The sequence below is a fragment of the Ptiloglossa arizonensis genome, chromosome 9, assembly GCF_051014685.1.
Source record: "Ptiloglossa arizonensis isolate GNS036 chromosome 9, iyPtiAriz1_principal, whole genome shotgun sequence".
Taxonomy (NCBI): domain Eukaryota; kingdom Metazoa; phylum Arthropoda; class Insecta; order Hymenoptera; family Colletidae; genus Ptiloglossa; species Ptiloglossa arizonensis.
This window is the reverse complement of record NC_135056.1, coordinates 12,861,014-12,871,955: the sequence shown is the minus strand read 5'-3', so window position 1 is coordinate 12,871,955 and position 10,942 is coordinate 12,861,014. Positions and strand designations below refer to the sequence as shown.

Sequence of the window (10,942 nt, the reverse complement as noted above, 5' to 3'; positions counted from 1 at the left end):
ACTGAATAATTTAACTTTCTCTTATTTATTTATTGTAATATATACTTAAACAATTTTAGCGCAACGTACTCTATAATTTATGATAATCATCTACTGTACAGAATATTTCATGTGATTGGCATCATGTTTAAATCGTCAGAACAAAATGAAATTATGATCTACGTACAAGTTGTAATGCTTAAATTGTTCTCAAAATTTGTAACTGTCATCTACAAAGTATATTTCTCGTATAAAAATGTATAAAATATTTCATAACAATTATTATAAGTTATATTACCTGAGATTTATATAAATTTACAAATGGAATGATCATATTTTATTTATAGGCACGTACAACATGCGTATCTATTCTTATTTTATATCGTTTGAACGTATTACGTTATTTGCATACCTTTGCCAGTAAAGCGTATTTTGCACTTAAAAGCTGTTTTAACTCAATAAATTAATTATATAAATTATGTATATACGTATGTAAAATTTCAGGTAAGTACCGTATATTGATATAAAAATATGGAATGCTATGATCACAGATACTGAATTGTAGTACAGATTTTTGCGACTTTGTTTACCATGTGCACATTACTCGACATTATATATATTAAATAAACTCAAAAAATTATGGTTTTATCCATTTGTACGAGCCGTAATAGGCAAAATTATTTAATGTTGCCATCTCATCGGCTTCTTTAGGTCCACGAGAGCCATATCTAAATTTAAAATAATATAAATATAGTTATTTCATATACAGAAAACCATGTAAGTTATAAATTTCTACCACTGTACTGTCGTAACTTACTTATACGGAAGTGGTTTAATTTGTTCGTTCTCTATTTGATGGAGCAAAGGCGTGAAGATTCTCCACGCTTCCGAAAGTTCATCGCTTCGCACAAAGTGCATTTGGGATCCACAAAATACGTCTAAGATTAATCGTTCATATGCATCGGGAAGTTTTAGATTCTGTAACAAGCAATGAAACGTATTAACCAAAATATTCGGAAAATTATTATACTTTATCGAATGAAAAGGAACTGTGCATTCCTCTACTTACTTTATACCTATAACCGTATGTGAGGTCCAACTCTGTTTCCTCCATATCAAAAGTAATGCCGGGTGACTTGGTCATCATTTTAATGTACAAGGCTTCACCAGGTTGTACTCTTATCACTAATTCATTCCTCTTCGCCTTTCCGTCGAATATATCGCCAGGCACATCCTGATACTGTATTCTCACTTCCGCCTTCCGTTCATTTAAAGCTAATCAATAATAAACGTTCTTGTTAAATATTGAGAACAATCTGCTAATGTAAGGGATAAGCGCTCTATTCACCTTTTCCACACCTAAGGATAAACGGAACGCCGTCCCAGCGCTCGTTATTAATTCTCAAAACGGCAAGAGCAAACGTGGGAGTATTGGAACCAGGTGGTACGGTGGGATCGTCCAAATAACTCATACGTGCTTCAGTATCCTGTGACTCTGGATCACCAACGTATTGACCTAACACTACGTCCTCGAGGTTCAAAGGTTTCATGGATTTTAAAACCTTTACCTTCTCGTTTCGTATATCGTCCGGATGGCAGGACGCGGGCTTCTCCATCGCAACCAAGGACAAGATTTGCAATAAATGGTTCTGCATCACGTCTCTTATGATCCCGAATTCATCGAAGTAACCGCCCCTCCCTTGGGTACCAAATGGTTCCTTGAACGTGATTTGCACAGACGCCACGTTGTCCCTGTTCCAGGTCGGACTGAATATTCTGTTACCGAATCTAAGGGTCATTAAATTTTGAACCATCTCCTTTCCCAGATAGTGATCGATACGATAAATCTGTTCCTCTTTGAACAACGACGCCAGATGATCGGACAGGCGTTGCGACGTGATCGCGTCTCTACCGAACGGTTTCTCTATAATCACTCTGGTCCAACCTCTGCGAAAACGAAAAAAATCTCGTTTTTAGTATCGCCACAAACGTTGACCTCGAATTTTCGAATTCGGCGTGTACACTTACCTCTTACCCATGCAAACGTTTCTAATGTGCATACTAACATTTTCGAACACGCTCGGTGGCAAGGCTAAGTAGAACAGTCGATGAGCGATCTGGTTCCCTTGCTCGTACTTCTTCAATTCGTTGTCCAGCATCTCAAACGACGCTTGTAAATCGTACGTACCGGCAACGTAGTGATTAAGTTTCCAGAATTCTTCGTATTTCTCCTCCTCGCCCGGTTTTATCTTCATGTACGAATGACACTTTGAACGTAGCTGTGTCACGGTCATACTGGTGCGCGCGTAACCGAAGAAAGTCGTGGTTTTTGGCAAGAGGTTGTCCCTAAACAGCCACCAGAGCGTCGGGTAGATCTTCTTTCTGGCTAGATCGCCCTACGAGACGAATTCATTTATAATTTACCGCGCATTGATGTTATTTTTATAAAAGAAATACATATATATTTACCGAAGCACCAAGGGTGATGAACACATGGGGATACAGCCTGTCGAAATGGGTGCCCTCCAGATGATCCATCTCGTCCGATTTCAAGGACTGTCTGATGAAGCGCAGGCTTTCTTCCGTGGATGTCTCTGCGCATTAAGAAAAACATATGATACGTTTATCGAAACTCGTTTGAAAAGAAAAAAAGCGGACAATTCGATCGTATTTTTGTACAATTTTCGTACGCGTTGCAGTTTCCCGCTCGATCCACATAAGAGGTGGATCTTATGACGGAAAATATTTACTCGAAGTGGATCGAACCGGTCACGTTAAGAGACCTTACAAGTTTCATGGTCAAGTGGTGGGGGTAACCACAGAGCGACCTTGCGCGGCCAATAATTCCTGCCTCGTGCTAGAATAGATTCCGGATTCCGGCGAATATACTTTCCAAGTCTCTATCTTTAAATCGTACGCGTGTATCTCTTTGCGAGTGACCGAACAGTAGCGTAATATTTTTTTCTCTTCCGTTTTGATTTCATTCAAGAGTTCGTCTTGCGTGTATTATCAAATGTGTAAATATGCAGAGCGATCGACTTTAATTTCCAGGTGTACGTGAAATAAGTAAAAAATAAACCGAGTTTAAGAAACTGACAAAAACATCAAAACGGCAACGAACTTTGTTATCGCGCTGTATCAACGAATAGAGACTAATTAACGTATTTTGAAGATAATACAACGAATCCGAGATGCAACACGAATTAACTGTTCCGCGCAGTAATCGTATTATGTATGTACATATTATTTATTGAATGTTTGTGTCACATGATGATCATAAAAACGAAAGTCATCGCGTGAATAATATTGAGAATGAATAATTTATTATTCTTTTAAGGTTTAATCGCGCAACGTTGTAACCTGGACGAATGTATTAATTATCGTGTAATAGACGTTATTTGAGATAACACCGCGAATCAATGAAAAAAGGAAGCAAATGAATACACAAAGTGTCTTTATCGAAGAGTTTCAACATTATTTACGAGAAAGCTGCATTCGACGATACTTTATGCAGTTTCAATTCCTTTGTCTTGTATTCGAGATTACGAACAATTAGAGGCTTACACGAGCGCTATTGGTTACGTAACGCATCGCGGGTAACGCGAAACGAAGAAGAAAATATTTATCTCGAAACATCCAGTCAATTTTTTATTGTCTGGAATCAATTTCGTTCGTGGCGTGGTTGTATGAACGGTAAATCGATAATTATATTATTCTGTGAACGCGTCGAAAAAGTATTCGCTATTAAAATGCTAACGTTACATTTTAAAGTACCACGTTCCTGGGTAACGAAATACGACAAAACCGATCCCTCTACAATCGCGTTTTCAAATGCACGCCAGTCGAACGGAATTCGTAAACTCCGGCAAAAACTGTTGCATAATATAGGCAGTCGTTGTCAATATGCGTTAGCCCGTATTCAAAAGTAATTTTTTCCATAAATGTAAACTTATAATCTTACGTAACGATGGACAACCGGCCACATCATGCTAACGACACGTTCTACTCGGAGCTGTACGAGTACACGAAAATATATTGGAAATTTGAAACGCGAACCGCCGAATTGATAGCGATCGTTTCGGAAAACAATACGCTCGAGTGTCGAAGAGAAAGTACACATCGATCGATAGATAAATATCGAACGTATACAAAGTACGACTCGAAATACGATTCTCAATCGTCACGATCGTGCAATTTTGTTTATCGCGGAGAAGACAATGAAAATCGTTCTTTTCTTTTTTTTTTAAACTCCCAACCTACTCGAGGAGGGATGACTTGCGTCAATCGCGACGACGAACTATCTTTAGATCCGTTATCGCGAGTGTGATCGATAAATCTGATTTCAAAAATAATTAACTCCGGCTTTGACGCACGTTTCAGAAAAGTACATTCAGATAACGAGCGTAACAATCGTAAATATATGTATATATATACATATACATATACATGCAACGACACAAACACCGTGCAACTTACTCGACATGGTAACAAAGAATCCACTGTACAAAAGTTATCGATGAAAAATAGCGAAAACGTAAACTTTCACGGAAACGTGTCACGACCAAAAATAAAAATCACTCTGCGCCTCAACCGATCGCCTCAACTGTTCGACTCAGACTGGTCGAGGCAATCAGTGCGGTGAAGTATTTCACATCTTCGGAAAGATGCACAGTGCCGAAGTACAAATACACCTGAACGATCGGGGGGTTATTTGTAAATCGAGTCCCTTGACATTACGACGCGCACCGTCCTCAAGTGTCCTCTGGACACTTTGTAATTATTTTGCATTCGTTTTCTAGAATATATCCATTGAATAGTTCCATTGAAATATTTTTCTTTCGTCCATTTTTCCACGCTGACCGTGACTATGAAATACAAATACCTATCATAGAGACACTTGTTGCCCATTATATCGATTACACCACGTACCCGATTGTAATTCTTCTACCGCCCCGAACGAAACCGTAAAACGAATAATGTCAAATAAATAAACACCTAAGAATCGTAATGACTAATACGTTTCGTCGTATCTGTCGTTATTGCTACAAATTATTCATTATTCTTCAATTGTTTCTCGATTGTATCTCCATTTGTAACGTCCGTGTACGAAGAAAATAATAACAGCGTAAAATAGTAGAAATTTTCGTATACTTGTAAATTATTGCACCGTTATTCATATTACCATCGGTGTACGGTAAAACGAGCAAAACGGATATTTTTTTAAGCCCTATTATTTCATCTATTATGTAACACGGGATTTTATAGACAAAGGAAATTTAAATTTCCGTCGTACACGGATTATTTAAAAGTATTGGTATTTCGGTACAAAAATACCAGTAACAGAATTATACGAGGAGGTAGATTTTTGCTCATTTGTATGCGAAGAGAAGTGAAAAACACGGTACGTCGAAAAACAGATATCTTGATCGTTAAAATTGTTAAAATAACAAATACCCGCGCGACCTTCCTTCCGAATGTGTTGTTCTAACTTATTCGTTACCTGATTCCCCACAACGACCGCGGTGATTATGTATATGCAAACAGCTATCGTGTTGTTCCGTTTTCTCGTAACGCAATGAGTTTTTCTTGATTATTACCAACTTTTAGTGCACTATTAGTATCTAACATCGTGTGACACACAATTCTAACGTCTCTGTAAAATTGTTTCATCCTCGTAGTTGTTTCTTACGCATCGTAAATGTAGGGAATTGAAAACGACCTTTGCTGTTAATAGTCGCGTGACATTGCGCCAGGTGATTCGTTCTTTTTCTCACTTTTCACGGATAAAAATAGTTAATGTAAAATTTCTTTTTAAATTTACAATTTTTACACGACAACAACCGTATATGTTTTCTACTTTACCGTCAAGATTTATTTACCGAATCGATGTTATTTCATCCTTGATATTTAATTCAAGACGAACCCCTCTGATCGCTAGAAAAAGTACATTAGTTTTATCCATTATTTGGAAAGACACATTTTTTTTGGCTAATTCTAAATAATTGTCGCGATTAAATACAAACGTCACTATAAATACCTCAAATTTCTAGTCTCGTGTGCACGAAACAGAAGTACCTCGTCATAAATTTTTAATTGTCATCGCACTGTACGTTAGCATATTGTCAAAAACGTACATTTAACAGTCTTCTTGTTACAGGCACAAGAGTATGTTACAAACTGAATTGACACAGGCAAAGCATCTACTCGTCCTGCAATTATCTAATACATATTGCCGAGGAATTGACGTCTGTGTGGAAGCCACATACACGCACCTACTGTTCCGTTGGCCAAGAACACGATTAGACGAAAAACAATGAACGAGAAGCAATTTATGTATCTGGTAAACTCAACATTTTCTTTGCATTCTTTCTAGATCCGCGATAAAACACAGTAGTATAAGTTGAGTGAACACAACTTATCGTCATACTATGTTAATTAAGGTTACATTTCACCGCGGGCAAGCTAAACCTAGCCTTCACATTATCCTAAGCATAATTATGATTTTTGTATAGTGTAATAAAGACGTAAAATAAATAATGAAATAAATAAATGTATAAAATCGTAATGTAATATGTTCCAACATACCTATCGTTCTTACTACAAATCATTCTTTATTCTTAAATTATTTCTTGATCATTCGTTTGTCGATATGTACTTTCGTGCGTATTTTCTTTGCAATCTAAACGTATCAACGTGTTTACAAAGATTTACATAAAACCAATTTTTCGTAATACTGTATTCAAGCGAGTATCATTGTAAATGTACGTGGCATGAGTCTCACGAGAGGCAATGTCTTAACAAGTAACACGTGAGCACATTGCACGCGAGTCATTCGATATACATATGTATGTAGTTTTCGAGTGGAATCGGACGATCTTAATCGCTCGATTTCGATATCGATATTCTACGATTCTTTCGCAAGAGAGCCCCAAAAATTAACGCATCGACTATTGATGATATTATTGTGTATTGCGATCACGTTTCTGATACAAGTATTAAGTTTTTATTATCACGTGTCTACAATTAATGTTACCTTTGTTACGTCGATAATGCAGGCGTTGAAAACTCAAAGTATTATGTTCGTAACATTTACGAATACACGTATAACCTCAAAAATGGCCATATTAATATGTAAAATTGAGATTAAAGAAACGAAAACGGAGAACAGAAATTGAATTTATTCGTTTTAATTTCTTATTATCAAATTTTAAGTACAATTACGAAAAACAAAAACATTGTAAATTAAAATTGTAAATCGATCAAATCACGGTTTATCTTGCAATAACATTGCGATAATCTACAGATAACTAATATAAATAATTTTAAGCGATATTGAGTAAATAATAATAATATTATATATATTTCAATAACAGTTTGTATATAATTTTGTAATGTGATTTCATTAATCGATCGCTTGAATTAATATATACAATAATATCAACACATAGTAAATTCAATGAGAAGAAATGCTATTAAAATTGAACTAATAATGTTGAAACATCTCATTTTGAACAAAATTATTATGAAAAATTAAAAATCACCGCACTCTTTGTTAACTTCAACTTAAATTGTATGTGTAAGATGTACTTAAAGGAAGCTTGGGCTTGACCTCTAGTGCCATTTTAACCTTTTTCGATTGACCGATATTGTTCAAAAGCAATTCTTGTGCATAATTGTTTTTATCAGAGAGACACAAAATATTGTGTCTTCGGATATTATTTATAAAGATTTTGTATACCATGGTGATTTAGTAATGTGTTCACCAATTTACGAAGAAAAATTGTTGTCTCCATGTAAAGAGTTACTTAAGAGTACGCATGTAAAAGCAGGCATATCTAGAAATATCGAAATCTTCGTGGTATGTTTATAAGTACGCGTAGACTGATAATGTTTTTGTTACATGCTTATCAACAGCATCACGCGATATGTCTAACTCACGTGATTTGTCACATGGTACTTTTGCATGATCATGAATACTGTTACGCACATTCGTTGCTTTCTCCCATTTGAATTTTCTAGATGTGTACACGCAATAAATGTACGATTATCGATTAATTTTGATGACGCTCATTTTTATAAATTTGCAATTATGTAATAAATTAATATATTTAGCGATTCAATTCTTCGATCGATCAAGGAAAAGTGAATGTATGAGCAATAGGACGAGTTGTATAATTTCCTGTAGAAACTTCCAATAAGTTAAACTAACAGTACAGACCTACTTTTCAAACTGACCTGCAACGAATCACTTGTGGCATTGAAAATATTGTGCAAGTAAAGAAGCGTGAAAGTATAACATGCACAAGGAGCAGAATATATGTACATATTTCTTGGAGTAATTTATTTCATAAGCAAACAAAAAATAAGTGAAGATCAAAAATCTAGTGTAGCCAATTCACTATAAAGTACTTTGAGATAAATAGGTCATTATGATTGTTGTTGTTATCTCTTATTTTTTATCAAATCAAATAAAAATCTATCGTACGATTTTAACATGCAAATACAGTATACAAAAGAACTGAATACGATCATATTCAGCAAAAACGCATTTCAGTAAAAAAATATAATCCAGAGTATAATGTATTATTCATATTATAACATAAATAATTAAAAAATGTTAAACTTACTTCTAACTCTCTCCATCGTAGATTTATAAGGATATGGAAGATAAATTATTCGATAAGCAAAATTGTAGATAATCTTGATAGAAATGTCGTATCTTCGTAGATGATCTATTGGATGTTTCAGGAAATAGTTGTGTACTTTCAAAATGACACCAGAGCATGGCAGATTACTGTACTTTGTGCCGAGCAACGTTTCTTGGCGGAAGAAGCGTGGGGATACCACATGACAAAGTCCACGTTACACGGTATACGCTGTATAGACGCCATAAACAAATCGAATACGTCCTAACGACGCCATTATTTGTGTTCGAGAGTTCAGAAAGCGAAAGTGAAAGTACAAACTACGATATAGCCAGCATGTTCCAATGAAATGTAAAGTTAAAATTGTTGTTTGATTTTGAATAACTAGCAAAGTAATCATATATTGAATACTTTTTCATCAATATAATCTAGAAGAAAATAATTTTTTCAATTTAGTTTTTTTTAAAAGGAACAATGATTTCCTTCGTTATAGATATGTTGATGTATAAACTATATACTTTTCATTTTGATTGCTTTTTTCTTAAATATATTTTTATAATATGAAAATGAATTAATCATGAATATTTCATAAATAGGTTATAAGACCATGGATGTTCCAAGTTGCAGCACAACTATAAATTCTGATGAGAATTCAGAATATTTAAGTAAGACATACACAATTTCTTTATGGCATTGTGTACAATGTGTACAATATATACCACAAACTTTGTTCATATAGTATTTCTGTACCTCCTCCACAAAGTAATGCTGAACAACACAAAATGTTCTATTCATCAATTCTTGTGCTTCCAAATTATATTGCCTTTGCAGGCTGTTTGATATTATAAGTACACACTTTGTTTAAAAATATCTCAAGATTGTTGATCATTTGTATGGCAGAAACTGAGATGAAATGAATTATCAGTATTATTTTTCAATAAACTTGAAACAATTGAATTACATAAACAATTGACCATAAAATTTGCATATGTAACAACATTTTTTATACATAAATTATGTTTTCCTAATGAATATAGAAAATGTTTTTATAAATTGTTTGCTCTTTCATCTTCAACTGTAAGGTAATGGAGCAGATACGTTTGAATTTCACTGTTATGTACAAATCTTACAAATATGCAAAAATATTTTTCATTTGTCACATCTATGTTTTTGTCAAACATACCAGAAAATAATTTGTTTTGTAAAATGTCTTTACTTTTGATTACCATTGACGTCTTAATATTTTTCGCGATAGCGACAATTTTGGTTTATTTCAGAGCCATCTTTTATGTAATTGGTTAGTGTACTACTAAATGTACTAATTTATCAATGTGTCAGAATGTATAAAAGCTCATATTATGATCCACAAGTCTCAGTATAAAATGGATTTCCATAATCTTCATATCTTCCTTGAATGAGGTGGTAGGTAGTCTGCCCATATTTATTATGTGCATAGCTGTGCAGCTGTGCTTTCACAGATGACTCTTTGTAGCTGCCAGAATCTTATCACAAGCAATGCACTTTACTTTATAGGTCTTGTTGTTGCATCTCTGGAGCCAAATTCTAAGAGTAGGATCTTCAAGCTAGGAATCACAAAATGTATCATTCCTTGTCATTTTTCAGGAGTACTTATGCTGATATCAGAGCCTATTTATAAAATACCCATTATTACATAATTTTCAATATTATAATATTATATTTTAAAAAATTTTAATTTAAATTAATTAAAAATTAAATTTAAACTGATGCAGAAATACTGAACATATGTATGTCTTACTTAAATATTCTGAATTCTCATCAGAATTTATAGTTGTGCTGCAACTTAGAACATCCATGATCTTATAACCTATTTATGAAATATTCATGATTAATTCATTTTCATATTATAAAAATATATTTAAAAAAAAAGCAATCAAAATGAGAAGTATTTAGTTTATACATCAATATATCTATAACGAAGGAAATCATTGTTCCTTTAAAAAAAAAACTAAATTGAAAAAATTATCTTCTTCTAGATTATATTGATAAAAAAATATTTAATACATGATTACCTTAATGGTTATTCAAAATAAAAGACTGTAAACTTAATTTTGCGTTTTATTAAAATACGTTAGCCCATTGCATCGTTTATACTTTCACTTTTACTTTTGGAATTTTTGAACATGAGAATATGGCATACATGATTTGTTTATTGCGTCGTATACAGTGTGTACCGTGTAACACGGACTTTATTTATGACGTATCTTCACAAGTACCTCACAAAACAAACCTGATTGGCGCAGTGCTGCAATCTAGCATGCCTTACTGGCATTTTGAAA

At 34.0% G+C, this 10,942-nt stretch overlaps 1 protein-coding gene and 2 long non-coding RNA genes across 8 annotated transcripts; 1 reads left to right on the top strand and 2 right to left on the bottom strand.

Moving 5' to 3' along the window:
- Window positions 1-15: 15 nt before the first annotated feature.
- Zw (glucose-6-phosphate 1-dehydrogenase Zw) lies at window positions 16-8,965 on the bottom strand. Of its 5 annotated transcripts, XM_076320495.1 has the most exons (8): window positions 6,017-6,134; window positions 5,859-5,913; window positions 2,449-2,573; window positions 2,008-2,375; window positions 1,328-1,926; window positions 1,049-1,254; window positions 797-957; window positions 16-707 (listed from the first exon to the last, which is right to left on the bottom strand). In XM_076320495.1, exons 3-8 carry the CDS (start codon window positions 2,515-2,517, stop codon window positions 617-619), a joined length of 1,494 nt encoding a protein of 497 aa, XP_076176610.1. In that variant the 5' UTR covers window positions 2,518-2,573; window positions 5,859-5,913; window positions 6,017-6,134; the 3' UTR covers window positions 16-616. The 5 variants fall into 5 exon arrangements, with proteins under 5 accessions (XP_076176610.1, XP_076176607.1, XP_076176611.1 ...); XM_076320492.1 differs by lacking the exons at window positions 5,859-5,913; window positions 6,017-6,134 and adding an exon at window positions 8,607-8,965; XM_076320496.1 differs by lacking the exon at window positions 5,859-5,913 and having other exon boundaries at window positions 6,017-6,144.
- Window positions 2,693-6,520, top strand: LOC143151398 (uncharacterized). Of its 2 annotated transcripts, none has more exons than XR_012993321.1 (2): window positions 2,693-3,211; window positions 6,137-6,520. It is a non-coding gene; the product is annotated as an uncharacterized LOC143151398 (long non-coding RNA). The 2 variants fall into 2 exon arrangements; XR_012993322.1 differs by lacking the exon at window positions 2,693-3,211 and adding an exon at window positions 5,511-5,732.
- A 192-nt stretch (window positions 8,966-9,157) lies between the features above and the next one.
- Window positions 9,158-10,833, bottom strand: LOC143151399 (uncharacterized). The gene is made up of 3 exons (XR_012993323.1): window positions 10,676-10,833; window positions 10,402-10,470; window positions 9,158-10,271 (listed from the first exon to the last, which is right to left on the bottom strand). It is a non-coding gene; the product is annotated as an uncharacterized LOC143151399 (long non-coding RNA).
- Window positions 10,834-10,942: the final 109 nt, after the last annotated feature.